Source organism: Helianthus annuus, chromosome 5 (genome assembly GCF_002127325.2).
Source record: "Helianthus annuus cultivar XRQ/B chromosome 5, HanXRQr2.0-SUNRISE, whole genome shotgun sequence".
In the NCBI taxonomy this organism is placed as follows: Eukaryota; Viridiplantae; Streptophyta; class Magnoliopsida; order Asterales; family Asteraceae; genus Helianthus; species Helianthus annuus.
In genome coordinates, this window is record NC_035437.2 from 85,121,429 (window position 1) to 85,132,525 (window position 11,097).

Consider the following 11,097-nt stretch of genomic DNA (forward strand, 5'->3'; position numbering starts at 1 on the left):
CAGTTGTATCGGAGGCTCATGCTTCGCGGACGAAGCTAGTCGGTAAGGCGTTATTCGACACTGGTGCCGCTCCTAGCACTAGGTTCATCCTAATCTTCTCTTGTCGTTGGGGGGGGGGGGTTATTCTTGGCAAGTTTCAGGAAGGGCTTCTGGAAATTCCTCTATCACAGGGACGTCTTCAGGCTCTGGCTCCTTGGTTTCCTTATCGGTAACATGAGCTAGGGAGGCAATGTAGTCTACTCGGAGGCGCTTCTATTGTCTCTTCGACCAATTGTGAGATGTCGCAGACCCACGGTCTAGTAATCTTGCAGGAAGGTTGTGTACTATAAATGTTTCATCATTCGCAAGAGAGATGCGACTGATTTTTCCTTATATCGAACGACTTCAACTCTATACTTGGATTTCCAATCCATGCTGACTATCATAGCATGACTTCTCAAGTCAATGGTAACAGAAGGTTTCGGCCTTCTGAGTCCCCAAAATATAATCCTTAATTGCTTCGTCTGCTTAAACTAGCCTTCTATATGCCCATTTCTAAAGATTACGGGACGTCTATTCTACTTGAAACTAGGCCAAGCAGTTTCTTAAGTTCTAAGCATGTAAGGTTAAAGTTGGTGCCAGTATTAATCAAAAATAGATGCATAAGGTTGGTTAATAGGGAACGTACCCGTAACCGCATCTGGATCCTGGCGTGCTTCACGAGCTCTGATTGTGAAGACCTTTTCTTGCTTGGTTCTTCCTAGGGCAATCTTTCCTAAAGTGCCCTGCTTCACCACATCTGTAGCAACCTGGTACTCTACCTTTATCTTTTCTGTCTGGATCCTTTGCCCAACAGGCATCCTTGTTGTGCCCTTACTTTCCACACGTTCCACACTTAGGTCTCGGACATCGACCTTCATGGTAAAAATTGCATTCCTCACACCTCGGCTTAGTCCCCAACTTACCACTAGCCTTATTAGTGGCTCCATCAGCTTTCATGCCATGCGGCGGGTTCACTTCCTTTCCTGTGTTTTCCTTAGAGCTTCCATAGCTGACTTGGGTGCTTGTCTTTAGGTTCGAAGACTTCCTCTTCTTGTTGCCTGATGACTCCACATGAGTCTCCTTCTTGTTATCCTCAGATTCCGAAAATTTTCCCATGCGTAGAGCTTCTTCAGTAACAGTGACACTCAGATCGATAGCCTCTGCGATGGTTTTGGGCTTTGAGGTAGTAACCTTGCTCCTAATTCGAGGTGCAGGTCCCCAAATGAATCATTCAATCCTCTTGAATTCTTGCTTGACTAAGTAGGGGACGACCCTAGACAAGTCGTGAAATCGCTGGACGTACTCAGAAATCTTCGACCCGTCCATTTTCAAATTCCAGAACTCCACCTCAAGCTTCTGGATTTCAGCCCTAGAACAGTATTTCTTCTCCATCATTTCCTTGATCTCGTCCCAGCTCAGTGCATGAGTAGCATCTACACCAATGGTCTAAACCTGAAGGTTCCACCAGGAGAGTGCGCCATCCAAAACACTCTGCTGGGGTGAACAGTTACTCATTCTTAGAATGGAGTCAGTCTTTTCTGCCCAACAAACAAATGCTACGACACCTCCTGTGCCATCAAAATTCAATGGCTTGCAGTCCAGGAATTGTTTATAGGTGCAGCCAGTTGAAGGGTTATTTCTGGAAGTGCCACCGCTGTGTTCGGAGCAGAGGGCTTCATGTCGTGCAATTGCCTGTGAGATGCGTTCTTGAAGCTCGGCTTCTGTCCTTGGTAACATACTAGTGTTTGTGTCACGTCTGGGCGGCATTCTCTTCTGTCAAAAGGTATGAGGTAGGTTAGACAACACTCCATAATTGTTTATGAGGTTCATAGCACCATAAGCCAACATGTAATCACTCAATCTTCTGTCACACCCCGACTCGCAGCGGAAGACAATCACGGGGTGCGGCAGACACATGGTACTCCATATACTTTAAAACATTACATTACATAAAACAAGAGCATCGGTTACAACGTACTCAAACTATCACATTACAAACCATATGTTAAGAGCGGTACTACAAGCCATTAAAGCTTTTATTATGCTACGTCCACCTACTAGGTCCCTCCAACCGCTCAGGTTCATTCCTGTTTCATTTTACCTGAAATACATGATAGTTTAAAAAAAAAATCAGCTAAACGCTGCAAGTGAGTTCCACTGGTTTGGTTGTTTCGTTTCAAAATGTATTAACATGTTTAATTGCACATATTACAGTTCATAGATGGAATTACACGAATGTCACAAGTGAAACCTAGACTGTTCTAATCGTACCATGTCACACAGACACGTACTCACACCACCTGCAACTCATGAATTTCAATGCCCTCGGGTAGTTATGTCTAACAACATAACCTTGTTACGGACGCGTCAGACCTTGTTGCCGACATTCTGTCGGGAGTGGTCTGGGTTTGTCAAACCAATAGTACTATTCACTGCCCACGGCTTACGTTAATCACTTGTATCGGGGCTAATGTCGTGTGTTAGATAATTCACATCATACAGTTTGAGCAATTAACATAGTTTGTAACATGCAATTCACCCCCAGAAAACTGGAAAGTAATTTAAAAGTGGGGGAAGGGAACTCACAGTGTAAGTAGTAGTCTCAGCTAAAGATAGTTTAACCAACGAAATCAGCTTTAATAGCACACATGCAAGTAAGGAATCAAATCAACATCTAAGTCGGTAATGGTTATAACTTGGATTTGGTCAGGAGTTTTCACTCCGGATTGAGTCTATAGGACACGGGTATGGTGATGGAGGTCAGGGTAGTATTAGTTTTTAGTTTGGCTTACGGGCACCGGTTCGCGTGCCAACCAATGTCAGTAGTTTAACGTGTTCGAAGAATGGTACGGGAATACCAATAATGCCAACACGTTGTTATTTAAGAGTGATAAACTTTTCATTAAGCGAGTTTGGGTGTATGGGGAGTCCAGGTTGCCCAATTTTGAGTTTCTGTTTCCACCGTCGGGGATTTCCCGAACTGGTATTGGACACACCCCGAGTGTTCAATTCGCTCTGGAATCTGCCAGAATACTCCCCTTGTCTCAATTATAGTATTTGTCGGGTTGGGTCAGTTCCCAGTTCCGGCAGGTTCGTTACACGGTAAACTTGCCAAAATTGATTTAAGTAACTTATTTTTAAATCTCAAAAATTCCCATTTAAACTAGAATTTGAATAAAATTCTGAAAGCTTTTATATAATTCATTAAAAATCTGTAGAATATGGGAAAAATTCCTGGGAATTTATTTTGGCATTTTACTTGTCTAAATAAATTATTTATAAAATCATATTTAACCCCATAATTAACATTAATTACCCTTATTGATCCAAAAATTCCCAAAAAATTCCTGGACATCCCTTATGTTCCCAGAAACCTCTCCAAAAATTTTAAGATTTTTCCGATTTTGTTTCGGTGCGTTTCCGGCTACCGAAAACTCGCGAAAACGCGGATTTTTAACCCAAATCGAAACTCAACCGATACATTACGAATTTTCCCAGAACATCCCACATATGTTCCTTAGTATCTCTGTAAAAGTTGGTGATTTATTGTATCAGTTTGGTATTTTTTCCAGAATTCTTTTGATAAAACAGTCAAAATTTCACCAAAAATCGTAGAAAATCTCAAAAATTAAAAACTTTTAGATGGAACTTCCTGACACTAGCCTTCATAACCACAACAAATTTTAGCTCAATCTAAGTATTACGGACCAAGTTATAGTCAAAACAATATTCTGCCTAGTCTAGTTTCGAGTTTCGGACAATATACCTAGCGATTTCTTCGTGTCCGAGTGTTTTTCTTGAGCCCAGAAGTGTGTATGAGCTATATTCAGTACCTACACATCAAGTACAATCAAAATATGCTAGAACTTAGATCAATCAAGCTTTAATTCATTGTTTTTCGGTTAATCGAATAGTTACGCGATTTTTGTCGTATACGTGTTGATTAGGGTATCATAACCCAAAGATTTGTAACCATGGCTGCCATATAACACCCGGGAATTCTCAGGGTGTTTATATTCAGCCCATAAACTTGTTTAATACTCAAAACTTCATGGATTAAAATGGTTGTTCATGTTATATACTATGTTTAATCAAGAAATTAGACTTATAACCATAAAAAATAAAGTTGCTACCTTTGAATTGTGAATTGTTCTTGATAACTCAGCTGGTTTTTAGTAAAAAGGTGCAGATAATTTGAAGGATTTTATGTGTGAGAATGAAGAAAGAATTGAAAAGAAAATATATATAAATTGAGGGGGTGGTGGCGGTTTGGGGTGGTCCCACTAGGGCCACCTCATGCGTTGTAAAATGTGAAAAAATTGATGTATATCCTTCATTGATCGTTTAGGTTCATTTGCGGGTCTCGGGCGCCTTCTCGATTTGCGTGACGGACTCCGTTTTGCGCGTAATTAGTGTCAAAAGACTCGGTTTTAAAAATTATGCATAACCGTCTTGAAATCCGAATCCAGTTACGTTTTAATTATAAAAGACTCGTATTAGGATGGTTTATGTGTTTTTATGCTTGATCGATCGTTCCTTGCACATTTGATTGCCTTATGTTATTCCTGAAACGAGAGCGTTTCCCTAACCGGGAAGCTACTTCGTTTTGCGTACCCAATCTCAGATTGGCTTCAAACCTCATGTCACAGTCTATGGTACAAAATTAAGTTGTTCCTAGAACTCGAAATCTTAAATAATACTACCGATAGCCAAATAATCACTATCAAAGGTTTAGTGCGCTGTTAAACGGAAAAACTCCGGTTTAACACGTGTTTAAAGTCTAAGAACACCAACTTCGCACTGTTGGCCCTTATTAGTGTCATGTCAGTCATAACGTGTTCTCGTAATCCTCCGATACATAACAGGTATCATTTAATCAAGCATATAAGTCACACATGTTTTTAGGGTTTTCGCACAATTAAAGTGTTAAGTGGCTTTACGGTTTTGGACCATGTAGGGTGTACCTGGTTTCGTCATGGTTGTCACAGTCTCCCCTAGTTTAGAAATTTCGTCCCCGAAATTCACTTTGTCTTGCTAGGGAAGAGATGTGGGTATTTTCTACGGAACTCATCCTTCCGTTCCCAGGTATACTCAGGTCCTTGCTTTGAGTTCCACCGGACTTTCACCAGCGAAATTTTGTTATGACGTAGTTGTTGGGTCTTCCCGTCTACTATTTCTACCGGTTCCTCCACAAAGTGTAGTTTGTCATCAACGTGCACATCTTCTAACGGTATAATAGCTGCTTCATCAGTGAGACATTTCTTTAAGTTGGATATGTGGAAGACATCGTGAATTGTGCTCAGTTCTTCTGGTAATTTCAGTCGGTATGCTACAGATCCAACCTTAGCAATAATTTCATACGGCCCAATGTATCTAGGAGCCAATTTTCCTGTCTTGCTAAACCTGATCACTCCTTTCCATGGTGACACTTTTAATAGTACTTTGTCACCTACTTCAAACGCCAACGGTTTCCTGAGAACATCGGCGTAACTTTTCTAACGATCTCAGGCCGCTTTTAGTCTACTTTGGATCTTATGCACCTTGTCTGTCGTCTCTTGAATTAGTTCAGACCCCGCAAGTTGAGTATCGCCCACTTTCGCCCAACAAAGTGGCGATCTGCATTTCCGGCCATATAATGCTTCGTATGGTGCTGCTTGTATGCTACTATGATAGCTGTTGTTGTAAGATAATTCAATGAGAGGAAGGTGCTTATCCCAACTTCCTCCAAAGTCTAGGGTGCAAGAACGAAGCAGATCCTCTAATGTCTGTATAGTGTGTTCTGATTGGCCGTCGGTTTGGGTATGGTAAGCCGTACTCAGGTCTATTCTAGACCCCAAAGCTTCTTGTAACTGTTGCCAATAGTGTAAAGTGAAATGACTATCACGGTCTGAAATGATTGCAACTGGTACTCCGTGTCTAGCCACAATTTCATTTGTGTAGATCTCGACCAACTTCTCGGTGTTGTAGGTAGTACGAATCGGAATAAAGTGCGCCAATTTGGTTAGTCTATCCACTACTACCCAAATCGCATCATGACCTCGGGGTGTTTTTGGAAGGTGGGTCACGAAATCCATCATGATTTGTTCCAATTTCCATTGAGGTATTTCGGGTTATTATAACATTCCCGAGGGTTTCTGGTACTCTGCCTTTACCCGAGCACAAGTCAAGCATTTGCTCACGTACTCTGCTACGTCCTTTTTCATACATGGCCACCAATAAAATTCCTTAAGATCGTGGTACATCTTGTCTGTACCAGGGTGAATGGAGTACTTAGATTTATGAGCCTCACCCATAACCAATTGATGTAGGTCATGGAGAGTAGGAATCCATACCCTATTTTTGTAATATAACACGTCATCCGGTTTCCTAACAAAATTCCTTTCATTTTCGTGTAAGTTTTCGCGATTTAGTTGGCCTTCCTCCAAGGCTTCGATTTGAGCATTACGAATCTGCTCTTTAAGACTAGTTTGAACAATCATTCCAAGAGCTCGCCCTCTGAGTAGCTTTACTCGGTCTTTTCTACTCAAGGCATCGGCTACTATGTTAGCCTTACCTGGATGGTATTTTATTTCACAATCGTAATCGTTCAATAACTCCACCCATCTGCGTTGCCTCATATTTAGCTCCTTTTGATCGAATATATGTTGGAGGCTCTTGTGATCTATATAAATTGTACATTTTGTGCCATACAAGTAATGCCTCCAGATCTTAAGTGCAAAAATCACTGCGCCCAGCTCTAAATCATGCGTCGTGTGAATCTTTTCATGTACTTTTAGCTGTCTAGACGCGTAAGCGATGACCTTGTTTCTTTGCATTAGGACACATCTGAGCCCTTGTCAAGATGCGTCACAATATACGACGAAATCATCGTTGCCTTCGGGTAACGACAGGATTGGAGCTTCACATAACTTTTGTTTTAAAAGCTGAAAGGCTGTTTCTTGTTCTTCACCCCATTCGTACTTTCGATCTTTCTGCGTCAAGGCAGTTAAGGATTGAGCAATGCTAGAAAAGTTTTCAATAAAGCGACGGTAATATCCAGCCAATCCCAAGAATTGGCATATCTCTTTCGGAGACTTAGGCGCTTGCCAATTCTTAATAGCTTCGATCTTACTAGGGTCAACATGAATCCCTTGTTGATCTACCACATGTCCTAAAAATTGCACCGCTTGTAACCAGAAGTCACATTTTGAAAGCTTGGCGTACAACTTCTCTTTCCGCAATATATCTAGTATGGCTCGTAGATGGTGCTCGTGTTCCTTTTTACTCTTGGAATAGATCAAAATATCGTCAATAAAGACTATGACGAATTTATCTAGATATGGTTTACAAACTCGGTTCATGAGGTCCATAAATACGGCGGGTGCGTTGGTTAACCCAAAGGGCATAACCAGGAACTCATAGTGACTGTACTGAGTTCGAATGGCTGTTTTAGGGATATCTTCCTTTTGAACTTTCACTTGATGATAACCAGATCTAAGATCGATTTTGGAAAAGTAACAGGCTCCTTGCAACTGATCAAATAAATCATCGATTCGCGGAAGAGGGTATCGATTCTTTATGGTAACCTTGTTCAGCTCCCGATAGTCAATACACATCCGAAAGCTTCCATCCTTTTTCTTCACAAATAACACTGGTGCTCCCCAAGGTGAATAACTGGGACGGATAAAACCTCGGTCTAGCAGTTCTTGTAACTGAGATGATAGTTCTTGCATCTCTGAAGGTGTTAACCGGTAAGGTGCTTTTACAATTGGAGCGGCTCCCGGTAGTAAGTCGATACGGAACTCGACTTGCCGATTGGGTGGCAACCCGGGCAATTCATCGGGAAACACGTCTGGGTAATAACACACTACTGGGACATCTTTAATATGTTGTTCTTCTGGTTCGGGCGTCATTACACTTGCTAAGAATACATCACATCCTTGACGTATACATTTCAACACTTTAAGGTGGGATATCAGGTTTAATATGGTATCAGACTTCTCTCCCAGTACCATAATAACTTCATCATTAGGAAAAGGGATCCTAACAATCTTCTGCTCACATATAATCTCCGCCTTGTACTTGGACAACCAGTCCATTCCCACTACTATATCGAAACATCCGAGCTCTACCGGTAGTAGGTCAATAAGGAATTGGTCGTCATTAAGAATTAAAGGACAATCACAAATAATTTGGTGACTAGTTATAGGTTTACCGTTAGCAAGTTCTATGTGGTAAGGACTTGTTAATTCAATAGCCGGCAGATTCAACAATGGCAAAAACGTAGTAGAAACATAACTCCTATCTGCGCCCGTATCAAATAATACTGAAGCAAACTGATCGGAAACGAGAAAAGTACATGTCACCACATTCGGATCTTGGCGTGCGTCACCAGACCCAAGTATAAAGGCACGACCTCGCTGCGTGTGAGGTAGAAGCTTGGCCCTGCGTATTCTTTCCTGCTGACTGCTGAGCAAGCTTTGGGCAGTTTCTTTGGAAGTGGTTCGTGCTGCCACATCCATAGCAAGCACATGGATAGGTAATCTGTTGCGCCGGTTGTTGGGGTCACTGTTGTAGAGGTTGAGGCCTTGGAGGTTGTAAACGAGTTGCGTTAGGATTCGGTTCCATGGGTGCTCTATAGTTTTGGGCATAATTCCCAGCTCTATGACATCTTGAGCATTTCACTGCTCGGCACGCACCCACGTGATGAAAAGTGCACTTGTTGCACTTTGGGGCCATTCCTTTATAGCCACCAGAGTTTCCTGTACGTGTGGTCATAGCGTAGCTCTGACTAGTGGCTCTCCCTCTCTTTGGTATGGCTGCCCTCGCTCGACTACTTTCGGGGGCCTCTCGCTTAATTCCTGCCGACTCTCCCAGCATTGTCAGAATCTTGTGTCTAACCATGTCGTATGTAACCGTGCCTGACCTAACTACCACTGCATGCATGGTCAGGTACTCCACCGAATTAATGATACTCCTTACTTCCGGGGCCAGTCCCCAGATATACCTTTGGATCCTCTTGGACTCTGGTCGAACCATATCTGGAAGTATGCGTGCCAGTTCATTGAAACGATTGGTGTAGCCTGCATGATCCGCACCTTGCATCTGCAGGTTCCAAAACTCATGCTCGAGTTTCTGAATTCCATGGATTGGGCAGAACCTTTCTCTCATCAGTATCTTCAGATCATCCCAAGTCATAGCATTAATTGCCTCCTGCCCGCGAGATTGCACAATAGTGTTCCACCAGTTCAAAGCATGGTCAGTAAAAGTACAAGTTGTATACTTTACCGCTTAGTTATCCGGACAATTACTTATGTTAAGGACCGATTCCAACTGTTCGATCCATTTCACCAATCAGTTCGGTCCTTCAGTTCCATTAAACTCCATTGGTTTGCACTCCAAAAAGTGTTTATATGTGCAAACTGGCCTAACATTGATTTGGTTATCGTTCTGACCTACCGGCCCTGGTGGCGGGTTCGCATTGACGTCGGCGTTAACCAGCGCCACGATAGTGGGAATAACGGCTTGGAGTTGTTGTGCTATCAATTGGGCAATTTCTTCCACTGTCATTTGAGGTACACGTTTCGGGGCCATTCTATTATAAACAATAGATAGGTATGTATTAATGTCCCATAGTTAATCATCACTCATCACATTTTCAGTTATTACCTACCATACAATTTTATTACACATCACATAATCTCATCACATCCATAGATCCACGACAAATATAGTCAAAAGCATCGTCATGTATATATATATAATATTAGCGTCATACAGTCGTCAAAATTTGCACATAGACTTAACCCAAAAGGGTCAGTGCTTAAATGTGCAGTCAAAACTTGTCACTAAAGTGATACACATGCATCATACCACACGACACCAACTACGAAAGTCGAAAATACTACGGCTACATCCCTACCTCGACATAGGCATAACCCAATAGCTTGGTAGGATGTACAAAAGGTACATCATCTATATCTATACTAGAAAGAAAACCATACTAAGAACGCCACATCCAACACGTCAACCCTGCAAAACCTGCTACCAAACCTACCATAGCGCCAACACATCCATACACTAAAGCTCGAAAATGACCCTGCTCATGCTGAACGTATCCCATACCATGCTGTAAGGCAATGATCGCCTGCTGCAAGACGCTCAAGTAATCTCCCATAGTCCTCCTCTGCTGCCCGTCCTCATCACGTGCCATCCTCAATAACAAAATCTGCTCAAACAGGAATCCCATCAGGCTGCTCTCAGTGATGGGAGCAGGCACCTCTTGAGAAGGAACTGGTCTGCCCCAAACAGGTGGGGAAGGCTCCCTAAATGGCTGGGAAGGACCACCATGCTCATAAGTATGATAAAGGTAAGGGTCCTCCCTGGGTGGGGTAAGAAAATGAGCAGTAAAGTGCTGCTGGGTTCCTATGGGTGTGGGTGTCAAGTGAACAGGGGAAATAGGTGAGGTAAAAATAGGACCGGGGACAGGTACCCTCCGACGAGCCGCCTGTCGGAAGCGGACAAGGGGTTCCTCCTGAGAACTAGGTGAGGAAGGAGTGTAAGTACTAGGAGTAGAAGGGGTATAAGGGTCGGGGGGAGTCTCGGGTGAAGGTAACCTAGGGGCTACCGGCTCCCACTCCCAGTGCCCCGTGGCAGGAGTAGGGCTCCTAGGAAAAGGTCCTACTGGGATAACGACATCCGGGGTACGACTATGCTCCGAGGAGCTAGTCAGGTGGTGAGATGGTGAACGGTAGGCGCTCGAGGCCTCCCCTACACGCCTAGTAGGGGGTCTAGGGGGATAAATAGCACAACAGTACCCGGACTCATCCGGCGAGTAGCCCTGGGGCAACAAAGGCATCTGTGGATCCTCCTCCGGATCGGTCTCCATATGCGAAGTCGTCTGGTGACTCGAATGACTCGACATAGTACCTGTAAAGGAAAATAACCTCTAACACCGCTTCTAACGACTGACATAACCAAAAATAAACAATACACAGAGGTACACATAAGCACGTATTGCACACAACTTTAATTTTAGTTTTGAAAATTTTTCCACTACTGCTAAGTTAGCATGCAATCCCAGTTCTCTTTTCTCTA

At 42.9% G+C, this 11,097-nt stretch overlaps 1 protein-coding gene across 1 annotated transcript; it reads right to left on the reverse strand.

Annotated features, from left to right (window-relative positions):
• Nucleotides 1–10,003: 10,003 nt before the first annotated feature.
• Nucleotides 10,004–10,888, reverse strand: LOC110943073 (vegetative cell wall protein gp1-like). The gene has a single exon (XM_022184833.1). It carries the CDS (start codon nucleotides 10,886–10,888, stop codon nucleotides 10,004–10,006), a length of 885 nt encoding a protein of 294 aa, XP_022040525.1.
• Between the last annotated feature and the right edge of the window lie 209 nt (nucleotides 10,889–11,097).